An 18,209-nucleotide genomic window follows, 5' to 3' on the forward strand; every position below is an offset into this window, starting at 1 on the left:
TGTGAGCGTGATTAAAGAAATGGTCTATAGGGGTGAGATTTGATGTTTTATTTACGACCGAACTCAAATACTACTCTATACATATAAAATATTGTGCTATATAGCAATCTAGTAGTACATAACTAGAGCTTAATCCTTATTCATTTTTTTTTAAATTGGGCTAAGCTGGCACAAGCAGGGAGTGATAATGGTGCATAACAAAATACCATTGTTACCTATAAAATAACAAATACAACAATTTAATAAATGAATCATTCTATTTCCTATATTAAATAGTTTAGTAAACTAATGACATGTCACGTAAATGTATTCGTCTTGCGTATATTTTGTATATTCTACAAACATTCTAAAACATATTTTACCTGCTTTATATTTAATAGAGTTATATATGTACAACTCTATCAAGACTCTATCAACGGTGAAATGACATAAATACGAATATTCAGACTAGCATTATAGCTATTAACTATAGTCATATTGCAAATATAGCTCGTAGCCTGCTATAAAAGTCAATAACTATCTCATGGGTATTTTTATCTCCACCGTGTGTAATATAAACACATTGAGGCTAGGAAATGACAAGTAATGGTGAATAATGACGTTGCACATGTGATGTATGGAAACATTGGGCAATGGAAAATTTGTATGTTCATATATTTCCTAGACTTCTACGCAATCCTAGGTGGGTGGTGTTTATTTGAAGCTACCGGAATATTGGAATGGATTGAGGTTGAATTTATAGTCTTAGAAGTAAAATCTCCTTTGTAAACTGTTTAGGGGTAAGCTATCGGTATATAGAATTGTTTGCAAATCATTCGTTTCGCTAACATTTAACTATACAGGCATTTAGTTGACATGCTTAAGATAAAAACTCTTTTTATTACACCTATCGTATTGAACCCAGTACGCTCTATTGTAATCCTAACGAACCACCATCCCAGGAGGCCGGTCATAACTCATAAGTACATATTGGTTTTTGTTTTCTTTACTAATATTATGCGGGAGGTTGTTATGTTTTCCGTAAAATCGCTGAAAAGATTTTATCAAACTTGATATGAAGGTTTCTCTAATCCTTCGAAAGCTGATAGGATATTCAATTTAATAGATAATGAAAACAAATACGTATTTGTGTTTTTAAAATATTGCAAAATAGAGAAATAAACTAGGTCTATAAAATAATTGACATTTCGAAAGTTATTTGTAAAAAAAAAACGTGAACGAACCTGTTATAGCGTTTTAATTTCAATTTCATACCATACTTAGGTACTCAATAAGCTAGGCGAGCCGCTAGTTATCTAGGTAACTATTTACATACATACATACATTACTTTTCCACTTGACCATTATTAGATACCTTTGGCAATAACACGTTTTCAAGTACACCCATAATTCACTATGATATTAATTTCACATAGATTGTATTTCAATGAATTGTCATACATAGGTATGTTAAAAAGCTTCACATTCAAATTAAACAACAAACTCGTTAAGAACATCCTCGTAAAACTTTATTAATAACTGTTAAAAGATATTTACATACCAACCATAGAGAGACACACCCCAATCGTTCGAGAGAGAGTAAAATCGTAATAAATAAGGTGGAACTCAACCGGATACGCGTTGTTAAAATTGACATCAGTCAGGATGGAAGCTTCAAGGCTCAAGCTACTTTGGTTCAGTCGGTTAAACGACGTTGACGTGACGTGACGTGATGTAAGCGCTTCCGAAATCGGTTTTAAATTATTTCGGATTTTCGGAATAATAGAATTGGAATATGATTGAAACTGAAATAATTTCCAAATAGGTACTTATTTGAAAATATACGAGAAGATTTACTTTGGAAAGAATACTACATATGTGCTTTGGAAATATAGGTTATTAAGATTTTTGAAACATTAAGGGCCGATTTTTCAATGCTTGGATAAAACTTATCCGTCCAATAAAGTATTACACGATAATATTAAAATGTCACGTAAACTGTCAAATACGGGCAATTAGAATACGTTTTTAAAATGGTGGTTTTATACATTATTCGATGAATAAGTTTTATCTAAGCATTGAAAAATCGGCCCTAATACGTCATAGCAACTTATTTTCGATATTGAATAGAAGTAAGGAAACGTATAAATTATGAAAAAACTGCTAAGTATCGTGTGGCAACGTTTAACAGGAAGCTTTATGAACCATTTGACGTGAGACAAGTTAATTACAGTCGCAATATACGAAATATCATTTTTTAACAAACAGAGGATACTAGATTTCCGCCCGCGGCTTCGCCCGCGTTTTCAAAGAAAAACTCGCATAGTTCCCGTTCCCGTGGGATTTCCGGGATAAAACCTATCCTATGTGTTAATCCAAGTTACCCTCTATATGTGTGCTAAATTTCATTGTAATCGGTTCAGTAGTTTTTACGTGAAAAATTAACAAACATCCATACAAACTTTCGCATTTATAATATTAGTAGGATAATTACTGCATCAGTAATAGGCAAACCACTGAAACATGTCTTGCATATCAAATACGGTGCCTTACGTTAAAATTATCCCTTATAAAAATAATTTAGATCTTAGACATAATTTATTGAAGTCAAAAGCTATATATATCCATCAATGCTTCTTCTCTAAAAATGTGACATACTAACCATAAAATACGTTCGCAATAATTTAACATAACTTTCATTAACTAAAAGACGTTCTGAAATGGGTCGCTCCGAGTTATTTCTAAACACATGTCCCGTTGAGAATCATCTGAGAATTATTGTTAACTGACAAGACATCATAAAAGATAAATAGGACGACGCAGGAAGTACGATTTTTCAAAATAAACAGATTGAGAAGAACAGATGACAGTGTAACATAATGTCTAAACCAAGAAACCAAGACGTTTTTACGCGTTTTTACAGACCCATTTTTTGCATCTCTATCCAACTTGTAAATGGCATAACTATATTATTTATTTACTATCTGCAGTTTTTGCGCAACGCCTAATGTCTGAATATAGTGAATATAAACTTGAGAATAGTTTTTATAACAAAAGTTTAGTTATTTTATGACAAGTGAAGGTGAGCTAGATATATATGAGCGAGATTCTCAGTTTCTTTTGCGACGAATGCAGCGAATATAGTTATTTTTATCAAGTTTTGTTTGAGAGAAATATAACCAAATACCTGCCGCAACTTTGTAGAGTAAATAAATATACAATTAAATCATCATAATCATCAAAAAATAAACGGCTTTACATAGTATAAAATAATTATATTTAGTTAGCTGCTATACGAGTATGTGTAGAGAATCACATAAGTTCTTATATTAGCTTTTCTTTTTCATCAGGTGAAATTAATTATCCTGTCACAGTCCATTTGGCGTTGGAAGTGTTTTAATAATTATCACAGAGTTCTTCTGAGTTAATTAAATATTATTTATACTACATAATATTATTTAGGAATGGAACTGCTTCGATTCATAATATTTGTTGTATCTATCTATATTTTTTGCAATGGCTTGCGTAATCTTTTTCTGCAATACATGTAAGATTTTAGCAGATTTGTGATATAACTCTTGTGACACACATTTAAAGTTATACCATTTTTTATTTCCAATTGACGTAAATAAAAGTTAAGCTTTCTGATTTTTTATGAAGTATAGACAATGTTATTTTTTTGGTGATATCAATTTACACCCAGTTGTTAAGGACGCTGTCACAAATCTGCGTTACTCAAATTTAGGTATCTAACGACGTAACTTTGTTCGCGGCAATATCACGCTCACGTAAACATAGCGCATTCCATTTTATAGACCATCTTCATACTTGATATTATTTTTAATTTTTGATATTATGTATTTTTATTGAAATTGATTCCAGAAGATTACTAGGAACTTTAAAAATTCATTTTGTTACTTTTATTAGTAGGTACGATCCTAATAAGTATGTTAGTACATATATTCAAACAACTTAAAAAAGTGTGACTATTTTACATCATTATTTCATTGAATAATAATCTATGAATTGTATACAATATCAAAGCTTTTTAAGAAATGTAGAATTATTATCATACATATGATGTTACCGGCACTGTATTAAATCCGGCATTGTATACAATTCTTAGTAAATGTATGTTATTCCGAAAAATAGTCGGAATGAAATAAATTATAGGTATTCGTCACATAACACATTACCTAGGATACTCTTAAATCTGAACTATTCCTACGTAGCAAACACATTTGCAAGTGTGGGTAGTTTTTGGGGTAGCTATTAACCAATATGAGGTCAAAACTAAAATCCAAGATGGAGCCGACGAAAATTTTACATCTTTTCGTCATGGGTGTCATTTTCAAGGTTTTGGAGTAGCTCTTAACAAATATGAGGTCAAAACTAAAATCCAAGATGGCGCCGACGAAAATTTGACTTTTTTCGTGATGGGTGTCATTTTCGTGGTTTTTGGGGTAGCTATTAACGAATATGAGGTTAAAACCAAAATCCAAGATGGCGCCGACGAAAATTTGACTTTTTTCGTGATGGGTGTCATTTTCATGGTTTTTGGGGTAGCTATTAACGAATATGAGGTTAAAACCAAAATCCAAGATGGCGCCGACGAAAATTTGACATCTTTTCGTCATAGGTGTAATTTTCTTAATAATAAAGAAGTAAACTAAAATAAAATAACAAAGATTTTCGTCGGCGCCATCTTGGATTTTATTTTTGACCTCATATTGGTTAATAGCTACCCCAAAAACCATGAAAATGACACCCATGACGAAAAGATGTAAAATTTTCGTCGGCGCCATCTTGGATTTTAGTTTTGACCTCATATTAGTTAATAGCTACCCCAAAAACCATGAAAATGACACCCATGACGAAAAGATGTCAAATTTTCACCGGCGCCATCTTGGATTTTAGTTCTGACCTCATATTGCGTAATATCCACCCCAAAAACCATGAAAATGACACCCATCACGGAAAGATGTAAAATTTTCGTCGGCGCCATCTTGGATTTTATTTTTGACCTCATATTGGTTAATAGCTACCCCAAAAACCATGAAAATGACACCCATGACGAAAAGATGTAAAATTTTCGTCGGCGCCATCTTGGATTTTAGTTTTGACCTCATATTAGTTAATAGCTACCCCAAAAACCATGAAAATGACACCCATGATGAAAAGATGTAAAATTTTCGTCGGCGCCATCTTGGATTTTATTTTTGACCTCATATTGGTTAATAGCTACCCAAAAAACCATGAAAATGACACCCATGACGAAAAGATGGCAAATTTTCGTCGGCGCCATTTTGGATTTAAGTTTTGTCAAATTGCTTTACCACCAATCCGTTCAACAACCCATAAAAAAAGAGAATCTCAGTCAACATAATTTTTAAAACATAATTTTAAATTACAAATAACTGGAATATGAAACTTATACAGTTTACTCTTATAAAGTATCAAATATTTCAAATCACGAAAACGACAGTATACGCACAATAATCTTTTTCTAATTCGTTTTTATTTTTGGGACGAGGAGCGATACACCCGTCCTTCCAAGAGCGCTTCTGAGCGCGGTCTGACGACCCGCGAGAGCAAAATGTATGAAGAAATCGACAAGTATTTTTAATTTAGCTTATAATTGAAATAAAATTTTGATTTAGATACAAAAAAATTATCACAATCTATAAAGGACTATATATCCCTCAATAATTTATAGGTAAGAAGATAGATTAGGCTTTTAATTTTCTTAAAAGTGTACCGTTTTAGACCCCATTTTTTTGCATTTTATGCGATCATTGTGCTGGGAAAATCGTATTTCAGTGACAATTTTGTATGACGTCGTACAATTTTTATAACATGATCGTAGAACTGAATATATTATCTTTAAATTAAGATATTACTTTGTTCTCACGTGTAAGTGCTTTGAGTTAAAATTGTACCGTAAAATAGCGGTTTTTGTTAAAAATCTGTTATAGCACCCTTAAGAATGCCCAGTGTTGCCAGCAAGACTAACATAAAATTTGCTAAATGGCTGTTAAAATTTTGCCAAAATTTTGCTAAAGGATTTATAATTAAGCTAAATATTTTGCTAAAAATTTTTAATGTCAAATAAAACGACATTTTACTTAAAATTTGATTTATCCAACACATTTATTTACACATATGTAAATAATGACATCATAAATAATAACATCTCTTATTCGAGTGTGTTATTATCAAATAAAATATTAATATCTTGGTCTTCATCCGCAGCCGATAATGTTGACGTAGACGTGGAAGCCTCATTGCCAAGACTATAATATATTTCCTTGGTGCCTATAGAGCGCAGTACATTATCCGGAACTGTGTAAGAGTAGCAGCATTTTCCTGCCCTCTTTAGGCCGAATCTTATGTATAAAATGGCATTTAAAGTTTTTACCGACAAACGGTTCCGAAGCTTAGTTTTGACGACATTCATTTGGCTAAAAACACGTTCTATTTCCGCGTTGGAATGTGGTAGTGATAAGCCAGCTGTGATAAATCTGCAAAAGGGTTATTACCAGCTGCGTCTTTATAATCCATTACTTCATTCCAGAATTCCAAGGTGGAAGTTGTGCATGTCCATGAAATGTCGACTAAATTTACGTATGCAAGGTAGCAAAACTGTAGTTGGTTTCATATGGTTTAACTTTTATTATATAATATTTTATATGCTAAAAAATAAGCTATATGCTAGACAACAAATAAAAATGCTAAACAATGTAAAAATATGCTAAATTTAGCATAAATTATGCCAAATTGGCAACACTGAGAATGCCTTTACGAGGTGTGGCTCTAACTATAACGTGACATAACATGACAATATGGCATGACACGACACGCTAGTTGTGCTCACTGCTCCACTAAAGATTTACAGCCAGTTACAATAGTTTTATCTGTCGTATTAACGAACAAATACATCCTACCATATTACCTATAACCTAGTATCAAAACAGTGATGCAAAACATTTCTTAAACATATTTTTTTTTTAATTTTCGCATTTAAAAATTGCCTATGGTCTGATAGATTCTGAATCTCGATCAGTATCCAGGCCGAGCTTAACAACAAAATTGCAAGCTTGTTTGAGAATCTGACGTGCACGGCGGAATCCAATCTCATGGTTCGTTCGGCCAAATAAAAGCAATAGATGAGTCTTTTCAGGAAAGTTTTCTAGGCTACCTTATATAGGTATAGGTAGAGGCATCTTTTAAAACCTTTCTTCGAATTACTACGATATCTTTACAAGTACCCACATAGCTACAATTATCGAGTAGACTGTAGAGTTTTCAATTTATTTAATGTAGTAATGTAATGTTTATTGAAATTAAGTTATTGATTATTAAATCTACTCTTATTGCGTATCCATCGTTATTTGATTAGAACTTTTAATTTTTTTAATTCTTATTATCTTTTTATGAGAATTGACTACCTACTAATTGAAAATATTGAAAATATCAATGTAGGTGTAGTCATAGAACTAAGAACCTTAACGCTTCAAAGCTCAAAATAATATTGAAATACACGTCAAACGCATCTATCTGCTTAGGAAAAATAAACCAACTTTTATGTAGAGTGGAATAAAATTTGTAATTGCCAGTAATTAATGAAAAGTAAAATGAAATAACTGAGAATGAATAGAAAACATTAATCCAAAAATGAGCTTTTATGTAAAAATGATAATTTATCGCGTTATACCGATATTGATCCACTACTAACTTATTCTTTTGAAGGGTTTATATTTTTAGAAATTGCTCTCAAAAGTAACAAAGAAAATAAAATATTAACTTTCTTTTTCAATGCTTACAACAATTAGTTCAACATTAATTAAAATAATAGCATCAAACGCCCCTAAGATAAACTGTGGTATTAGATAGACATTAATCAACGCTCTTAAAACATGCAAGAGTATTTATTTAAAGAGCCTTAATTTGTGGCTCCTTAACGCATTAAATCATTCTCTAAATAGTATCCAAAGAGTTGATTTATAACAGTTTATTTCAGGACTACATTCTGAAGTGAATTGGTCTTATAAAAAATAAATAATATGAAATACACAAATAACTAGCATTGTAGAACATCGCGTCTGTTTTATTATGAGCGAAAAATATAGAATTGGTGTGGTTACACGCGACGACTACGATACGACATTTTGTGCGTTAATTTTGCATTAATCAAATGTAAATTTTACGATTCCGAAAATTGTCTGTAAATCGAATCCGTTTTTATTATTGATTATATACCACCAATATATGTATATGAACAAAACGTGTGTACTGTGTAATATGTACTTATTGTACATGATGTGTCGCCTATAATAAAAGGCTATAAATCTGCAATTCAATAAACATCACAAACACAAGCCTTGAACAATTTCTAACCGAATTGGTGAAATTTTCAGACTATTAAAATTCCATGTTGATATGTTATATTAGTATCGTGTAAACGACCCCAACACATGAACACACTATTAAATTTTGTTAAAATAATCACAAGTCGCGGGAACGCAGATAGAGCGCACGCGTCTGCTTTAGATCACAAATGTTATTGTGAAATTCGTATTAAAATAGTTCCTTTATTATTCATAGTGTAAATATACCTAGGGATAACGTAATTATAGTGTCGTTAATGTGACCTAAAATACATTTGTACATATAAAAATGTCGTGATATAAGTAAAAATTTTGTTTAAACGATTAGTGAAGTAAATAAATTATTATATAGGTGAGGAAAATATAGAAATACGAAAATGATGTGTTAACGAAGTATTTGTGAGTGCGGCCAAGTCGCGGTGGGAGTCGTATTTGTGACCGATCTTTAAATAGTTGGTGATTGTAAAGATGCTAGTCGCTGAAAGGACCAGTAATGACTACTTTCTATCGTTTTTGCCCGTAAGTTGGTGTTTCGTTAGTGCTTATAATATGGGTACAACAAACTTTAAAAAAAGGTCCTTTTTTGTTCGTGTGTCTTCAAAATTTTATGATTTTTAAACTGCAAAAAAATTCCATCAAATATTTAAAAACAATGTACGTTCATATCTCGATAATATCAATGGAATTATCATCTCTATTATGCAAGACGACTTTGAACTTAAGACCTTTTAAAAGATAAAATATGGCAATCGCTTCCTCTCTCGCCAGCTGTAAACAAACGGGAAAAATACACGAAATGTTGAACGGACGCCAAGTCGCCGTCCTTGCTTGCCTGTCTTCGGCTAGACTGCAAGGCGATAGTCGGTTCATCATTTTTTGTACGATATATTTAGCGTTAAACAATTAAGGGCCGATTTTTCAATGCTTGGATAAAACTTATCCTTCCAATAAAGTATTACACGTTAATATTAAAATGTCACGTAAACTGTCAAATACGGGCAATTAGAATACGTTTTTAAAATGGTAGTTTTATACATTATTCGATGAAAAAGTTTTAACCAAGGATTGAAAAATCAGCCCTTATACATAACATTACTTTTGATAGATAAATAAGTGAACTGTTTGCAAAGCTTTACTATATTTACACTTTTCAATGATTAGGTAACATTTTTTTAAGAAACCGTCTATCGTTTAGCGCCACATTGGCTGCATTGTCTTTTAAATTTTAATTAGATAAGTTTTACTAAAATATTTAAATTAATAGAAGGTTAATTTAAAATTATTATCTAATTAAATAATTAAGTACATAATTATATCATGAAGTAAAGTTTGACCCCTATACATACATATTATATATTAATTTTACGTAGTTATTTAATTTATTATTTCTCAATTCCAGACTGTCAACTCTCCACCTGTGCCTCATCGAGACATCACCGGGGTATCAGCTACTTCCTACCGCCCATACAACGAAGAATATGCTTCCGTCCAACGCCATATCGATAGACCTCAACCTGAACTTGACATCGACCGTAGTAAGAAGGATAAGAAATGGTCCATCGGAAAATTGTTCAGGAGAAAGAAAAAAGAAGAGGAAAGTGGCTCGTCATCACAAAGTGATGAAGGTGGACGATCACCATCGAAGAGAAAGAGCAAAAAGAAAAAGCGAGCGCCTGCTGTCAATAACTTTGATCACATAGTTATCAGAGACACACGGCGAGCTCAAAGTTTGGCCAAGCCTATTGTACGAGATATTACTGATGATGGAATCTTATCCGATCCCTCAGCAGGTTTCCTGAATTATCAACCGAGAGTCCGCGACACTCGTGCCGACCAACATGATTATCTAGTTGTAAAAGATGAAAGTAACATTAGACCTGAAAAGATGGTATTAGAAACCTCAACTAAAAAATCGAGAAAGAGTAGACTAAAAGCAAGAGTGGAAGCTCTAAGGAATAGTATGAGGGGCGACTCGAGTAGCGATGAAGAATCATTGAAATCGTCTAATTCCTCATCAATGTTGCGATTTAGAAGCGACGATTCTTTGATGCGTTCAAGAGATAGTTCTCTTAACAAAAGGACAAGGAGTGCACGAAATGAACGGTACATCAAGAGATTATCAAGAGACGAAGAGCATCAACTTAACAAAGAAGCGGAACTATTGCAACAAGGATATTCAAAAGCTGAAGTTGAAATGTTGACACGAACTCCTACTAGCCAGAGTAGTGGTTATGGAACTTGTAAACGTGAAAATACTAACAAAGCGCATACAGAACAATTAAATGATTTAAATCGACGTGCGATGAAATCCGAATCAGTATCTTCATTCCCCTCCACGCAAAGTTATCCATCATCGATTAATTTTAATGCTAAAGTTAACAATGAACATATTAACTACTCCATTAAATATCCCAATAACAATATACATCGCGACTTGCTTCATCCTAATAGCATCAGAGAAAGAACTCCATCTATTAATCAATATGAGGATCCCAATAATGTAATGTGTGTTAAATTTCCACTTGGAAATGTAAATAACGTTAAAACTGAGGAAAAAGCACCGCCTGTTCCTCCACCACGTGATATGCAAAGAAAAGTAGTCACGCCCATATCAATGTACCATGATACTAGTTCTTTGGGTGGAAACATGATGAATACTAACCAACAGAACGTTTTACATGGTGTGCCTAACAATGACTTTGAAAGAATTATGCGTCGAAGTCAAGAAAGGACAATTGGTTCAGGATTTAACGGATTACGAAGACCAATATCTAATTCTGAAGATCATATCGCGATGCAAAATAACGAATATTTGCAAAATTATAATTACAGAAATGAACAACCTCGAAGGCCCGCATCAGTTTCTGCTGAACCTAATCACTATGGAATGTATATGAATAGTCCCATGTGGAAAAAGCGATTAGAACAAAATAAAATTATGAGACCTGAAGCGATACAAGTAAATCAAGATTATTTGTATTATGCTGATCAGACTCCTCGGTCACGGCGACCAATTAGTATAAAAACTAGCCAAGGTGGTTTTGAAAATCAATATTTAAGTGATTCACAGACAACATCCAATTTAATGGATAACATTTACAGAAGACCTCGCAATGCATCAGAGTTTTGGAAAAAAATTGATGATGCTGAAAAACAAAGGCGTCAACAAACTTTTGTAAATTCAAGAGGTAGCAGCGATTATTCCAGTAGCACGCAATTAAACAAAATATTTTTGGATAAAACTAAAGTAAATGATAGGGGACAGAACAGAGATGTATCAGAAACAACTCACACAACACAAAGTAAAGCTCCGGAAACTAGATCATGGAAGGCTACAACTGAATACAAACGCTCTGTTACGGTAGAACCTCCAAAATCCAATACGTCGCCTGTTTTGAAAACACATACACGGCACAAATCTGATACATTTATTCCAAACTCTTATCAGGTTCCATCTGACGAAGAAGGTTCAGAGCGAAGAAAATCAACAAATCTGGATGATGCTCTTAATGAATTAGAAGCTATTTACAATAGTCTTGGCTTGGGTGATGAAGACTTACTTGATAGAGCTGAAAGAAGAGAATTGATGACACCCAAATTTAGCGATCGCTGTAATGACTGGAATGGCAACGATGATAATGTAAAATTACAAAGTCAACCATCTACGCCATTAAGGCGAATATCAAGACGTTCTACCTTACCAGACAAATTACAAGATGACATGGCATTCCGTCGATTAAATTCGACAACCAATAAAGAGAAGCCAAATTATAAAGACACGCAAGCTCAAATTAGTTATATGTTAGCATCGCCAGTTTATGTACCGTATGCTTCTGATGATGACAGGCAATCTGACCGTAATGAACCTGATATTATACATGATGATGTTGTATATAGAAATATCAAACAAACAAATAGCAGGCTGAGAACTGTTGATCCTCAACCACCTTTTGGTATACCCGTCGGGCCAGTATCTCCAGCACCACAAAGTGACTATTTACATGCTACGCCAGAAAATAAAGGAAGGTCGCGTTTTATTCCTAAAAGATCACCTGATATTGTGGCTGACGATTTAGCATATCGAAGCCTACGCAAAGATAGCAGACATTCAACATTATTTAATGGAGACGAATATAGTGGCCTAATTAATAATAACCATAACTATACAGAATTTCCCTTCACGAAAGACTCTACGAATAATATTAAAAAGAAGAGGGCTGTAAGGTCTCTATCTGCAAATATCTTTACAATGATACAAAAAGAAATAGATGACGCTATCAATATGACCAAAAAACCTAGCTTACAAAAAACTAATAGTAATAGTGACGTTATGAGGCGCCTTCGTGATACTTTTGAAAACAACGATATTCAACGTGACAGTTATCCTCGAAATAAGGTAAAACAACGGCACAATACTGTAAATTTATTTGCTAATAATACACACACACCCACCCATCATTTTGCTAAGGATGATTCATTTATACACAACGAAAATAAATGTCTTGCTAAATCATCATCATGTGATAAATCCACAATATCATCACCATCCAATAAATCACCACAAGCATCTAAACGATCATCAAAAGATGAGTTTCAACAAGTACTCAGTATGCTTGCACAAGAAGCAATGGATACGAGTAATAAATTGGGAGTCGCATTAGCTGAGCTGGATAAAAATAGAAGTAAGAATGATTTGTTAGACACGCATAATAAAATATCAGACAGCAGGATTAACTTTTTAAACAGTCTTACAAATAGTTCCAATAACGATGTGGTGTCTGAAGTTAAAAATAATGAAATAAACCAGAATAAGATAGCCACTGGCAATTTTCCAAATGAAATAAACGAAGTCCAGGAAACCACAGGTAAAAAAACTGAGGACAGTTTGCTCAAAATATCTAATCAATTACACAAAGTAGAAGATCGATTAAAACATAGTTATGAAAAAGAAATCAATTTCGAAGATGAAAGTTCCCGACTAACGTCATATGTACAAAAAGAAAAAGAAGATCCTTTAAAAGTAAAAGAAACGGTAGTAGCACCAGTTGAAAACCAATTTCAACCGGATATAATACCAGTTAAAGTACAAAATGATACAAAAATGGTGGAAATTCCACCGGGATTAAATTCTTATACTGATTTACCATCACTAAAATTCCATCCTTCAAATCCATTTCTGTCTAGTGATGATAAAGTAAAAGAGCTAAACGAAATTAAAGCATTTAAAGAGCTTAAAGACGGTATTTCTGATTTAATTGCTGGTATAACAGAAGTGAATGATAAAATATTTATTTCCAAAACAGCTCAAAAAGCGAATGCAACACAAAAAGAGGCAATTGACGTTAGTACAACTGATAGCTTAGCTAAGGCGATTGCTAATACAGAAAAAGACATTCCTGAACGTGTTAATATACCCTCTTATGCAAAAGAAGATAAACGGGATGACGCGGATTCGACTGAATATAACTCATCTGAAGAACTGGCTACAATATTTAAGTTCGAGGATAGAGTCAATAAATCCATTATTCATAATAACAACGACCCAGACGATGAGAAACGACCTGATTTAAGTTCACCAAAACTTGTTCGGACGATGAATCAACAACTCAGAAGGTTATCGGTTGATGAAAGCACTGCTTGTCAAAGTAATTCACTGCCAAGTGACGTAGTTCCATGGAGAGCTAAAAGGCAAAACAATAATTCACAAAACGATCATAAAGGTATGTGGGCACTTATCATGCACGCTATTTGGATTTCACATTGATCATGCATCCCTCTCATTTGTTATATTCACACGTAAGCACTGCTGTCTTGAGAATCTTTTTTTTGTGATTTTAACATTAGCGTTTTATGTTTTTGTTGTTTCTGTTATTTCGACAGGCAGTAATACGAAGTCAAAGCGCAATTGGCACGACTCAGGCACGTTGATGTTAGCTTGTTCCTACACTGTGATGCTCTCCCAACACTTGGCAGATTTGGACTGGCTGATGCTGCTCGGCTTGCTGTTAGCAATGATCACTATTATAGCCATGCTATTAATTTAATAATTATATAAATAAATCACAGAAGACAGATTTTTAGTTAAGTGACTTTGCAAGTTATATGGATGCCTGTACCACAGTATAATATGCCTGTAATTTAAACAACACACACAATGTAATTTTAACACACTTAAAGTTATGTTAATGCACAAGGAAGTGAAATAAAACAAGCGTAAATGATTAAGAAGTCATTGATTTTATTATATGTAGTCAATAATGGTATTGGTTCTTAACCAGAAGAACATTAACATAAATTATAGCACTAGTAAATGTTCCATTTTCCATTATTTATAATTTTTGTAATGAAGAGCTTTGGACCAACTGGAAAATACATATTTTTAAATTACAGACATGAATTCATGTTACAACCGTCAGCTTAGGGCGGCCGTACACGGGCAGCTCGAGCAGTTCGGTACATAAATTGATATAAGTATTAAACTAGACAAACATATGAACAACAATTTATTTGTTATGAAATATTTTAGAAAATTCCTACAATATTCCAGTTTTTCGGTAATTTTCACATAATAGAAAAATATTAAAAATTATGCTGTGATGTTAATATGTAAATTAAATTTTAAAAATATAATTACTACATATTTTATGAAAATTTATTAGTAATTACGTAATCTTTTGAAGACTGTGCCAAATTATTCAGAGCAATGAATGAATATTACCTATACTTATACTTAAGGCTATTCTTATTTCCAAAATACTTAGGTATATTAAGATGCATGACCTTATAATTTTTGCATGGTTTTCATTTTTATTTTGATGTTATGTTTTGTGAATTTTATATGCATAAACTATTTAATAATTAATTAACATTTATTATTGTGACTTTATTTATAATAAATATAAGATTTTAAGCGTTTCGCAAAATCCTTCTATATTTTCCCTATTATTGTAATAATTATAGACGAGCAGACCGATTATTAATGTTACCTTTTATTTAATAAAATTCAAATGTCATTACAAATAAGTGAAAATAAATAAAATATTAATAAATTGTCAAATAAAAATTAGTAGGTAAAGGATACTTACAATATTATAATGTAATAAATTATTATTTTTAGATATAATTAAGTATTTAATATTAATTTCTCTTTCTTTTAGGTGAAAACTGAATGCTTCAATAATTGCTCTTCAGGATTTTAAACAACGATATTAAACCTACGAAATTAATAAATTATTTTATATTGTATTATTATTTACGTAATTTTATCCTGTTGTATGTGACATTGCTACTTGTACGTAGAGGCTTCCATTATAAAACGAGCGTTATTTATATTGAAATAATGTTGGTTTAATTAAATTGTTTCAGTTATTCTGTTGTTTTATTTTACTTCCTGTACCTAATACTTAATGTGAAGTGCGTAAACGGCAACCTCCGTATGACTATGAAGTATTTCAAAAGCTAGGTACGAATCAAATCAGATAAACATTAAACAGTAGTCAATAACACTTCTCTGTTTACATAAAGGTACCTATTTCACAGAGCAAATAATATATGGATTTTAAATAATTAGACACGACTAACATTTTCTTTTATAACACTATGTTTATGTAAAACAATTAATTACACAAGGTGCACAATTTTTTCCCCTTTGTTGTTGAAACACAATAGACGGAAACTTGAAATCATATTTTTTATTATTACCTATTTTCAGATTTTTGCTCGTACACATAATATTATTATTAAACATAATATCCACAGCGCCATCTTATGGCATACAGAGTAATTTTAGTTTCTATGAAAGCGTCATGAAAGCGTACGTCTTTTTTTATTAGTTTGTTCGAAATTTCATAGATGGCGCGATATACAAATATGCATAGAACAAAGTAGACTTGCCACCAAAGAAGTCTCACAGTCAACTCACAGCGAAACATACGAGAAACACACACAGATAACAAAGACACTGTGAAAAATAAAGTTTCAACAACCTATCGGACGCAGCTTATGCCGCGGTCGCCTCTACACATTATACCTAGCCAGCGCATTAAACCTAGAATATTTTATCCTTAGAGTATAGATATAGTATAGAGCGCGTGTATTGCACAAATTGCTTTGTGCACATAGTAGGCAGATGAGCTATAGATACTATATAGATGTGTGTGTGACAAATAGGGATGGATAGATATCAATTGCGTGATGAGCTATCGATAAGTTATGTAAATAAATATGTATCATATGTAAATTTTATGTTCAATATGTTATTAAAGGAGAAATGTATGAATAAAGTATAAATATGTAATTTTAAATTTGTTTACCAAGTGAATAAAGTGTGTTTATTCCATTTGAATATTTTTTTGTATTAATTATAAGTACTTTAAAAAAATATGTTTAATTGGAATATCAGAAAAACGTATGCACTTCTTAAATATTAAAATTAATAAAATAAAAGATCGGGTTTAGTGCTATTTTTTCAATAATAAATAGAACAATAATAATAATGTTTTAAAATGAGAAATAATTAATGATTTAAAATGAAATAACTAATAAATAATATTAATAATTTTTTATTTAATTTTATCCATTCTATACCTACCAAAATCTTCAAAATCAATTTAGCGGTCCATATATCGTAACATTACATACTTTTCATTTACACTATAATACATTCGCATTCATAATATTAGAAATTGTATCATACCAAACACACCACAAATTTATTTAAATAGCTGTGTTTTACCTGAAAATAAAACACATATTAAATACTTACCTATATTTGAAGCTTACTTATTGAGAAGGCACCTAGCTTTTTCCGCCTATTTTTCCCTCTCTTTCCGTTGTATATATGCTATCTCTCTCGCACACCTCTCCACCAGGTGGCGGGGCGCACGATAATGTCGGGCGCTGGATGTTTTTCATTGAGTCGAAATCCACAACAGGTGGACGTTAAGTGTAAGCTTCAAATATAGGTAAGTATTTAATATGTGTTTTATTTTCAGGTAAAACACAGCTATTAAACACTTGACCGTAATTTGAAGCTTACTTATTGAGACCCGTTTGTTACCCACCTGGTGTAGAATATATGGACGCCAATGTGAATTTGAAAACATAAGTAATTACTTATTTCTTTATTTGAAAGAGTAAGGTGTGCAGATAGTATACCTACCAATAAATCACACAAATTTTTATATTATATAATATATTAACAATCCCAGATGAAAAGTTAATCAAATAAGAACCAAAAAGTTAATCATAATGATTAAAAGTATTAGAACTTATGAGATTGGTTCAAGTGTACCTTAGTTAACCTTTTGGGCTTGAAAAGTTAAAGTTACTACAATTTCCACTATCTTTAGCGTAAATCTGTGAAAGCGCCAGTAACGACTTTCAATTAAGCATTTAGATGTTACTTACAAAATGAAGCAAAAGCTGATCCCGACGAGGCAAAAATACCTCAAACTCAAACCTTTATTTATTCAATTAGAACTCTGCAGAAGCACAATTGAATCATCTTAACATAAAATTACCACCTGTCTCAACTCACACAGTTTTAACCCAACCTGCTACAAGCAGACAAGAAGAGACCTTGGTCCTTACTTTTGGGGTCAGAAATAAATTTAAAAAGGTCACCCCTTGAATAAGGCAATAAAATATCAAAACAGGTAAACGGTTTTAATTATAATACAGATTTTTAACATCCAACCAAACCGTGCGATATCTATTAATGTTTAGAGCCAACGCCACCGATCATAATCTAAACATGGCTAGTACTTTCAGTACAATGCATGAATTATTTATTTAAAACTGATAGGTCATAAACTCTGTACTGAAAACAAATATACTGAACTC

At 32.2% G+C, this 18,209-nt stretch overlaps 1 protein-coding gene across 3 annotated transcripts in view; it reads left to right on the forward strand.

The window, feature by feature from the left end:
- The window catches only part of LOC149903860 (uncharacterized), an 81,941-nt gene extending 66,207 nt beyond the window's left edge, over positions 1-15,734 (forward strand). The window contains exons 1-3 of one of the 3 annotated variants that reach the window (XM_090107627.1): positions 8,710-8,885; positions 9,766-14,086; positions 15,524-15,734. In XM_090107627.1, the coding sequence (XP_089963753.1) occupies positions 8,835-8,885; positions 9,766-14,086; positions 15,524-15,534 (4,383 nt within the window). In that variant the 5' untranslated portion in view covers positions 8,710-8,834 and the 3' untranslated portion in view covers positions 15,535-15,734. Of the gene's footprint in view, positions 1-8,709; positions 8,886-9,765; positions 14,087-14,246; positions 14,501-15,523 lie in introns of those variants that run through there. The other 2 variants (XM_090107625.1, XM_090107626.1) reach the window with 2 other exon arrangements.
- The last annotated feature ends 2,475 nt before the right edge of the window (positions 15,735-18,209 follow it).

This window comes from Colias eurytheme, chromosome 12 (genome assembly GCF_061535395.1).
Source record: "Colias eurytheme isolate Ceu_HAF_F1 chromosome 12, ilColEury1 Martin Lab GWU primary, whole genome shotgun sequence".
NCBI classification, from domain to species: Eukaryota; Metazoa; Arthropoda; class Insecta; order Lepidoptera; family Pieridae; genus Colias; species Colias eurytheme.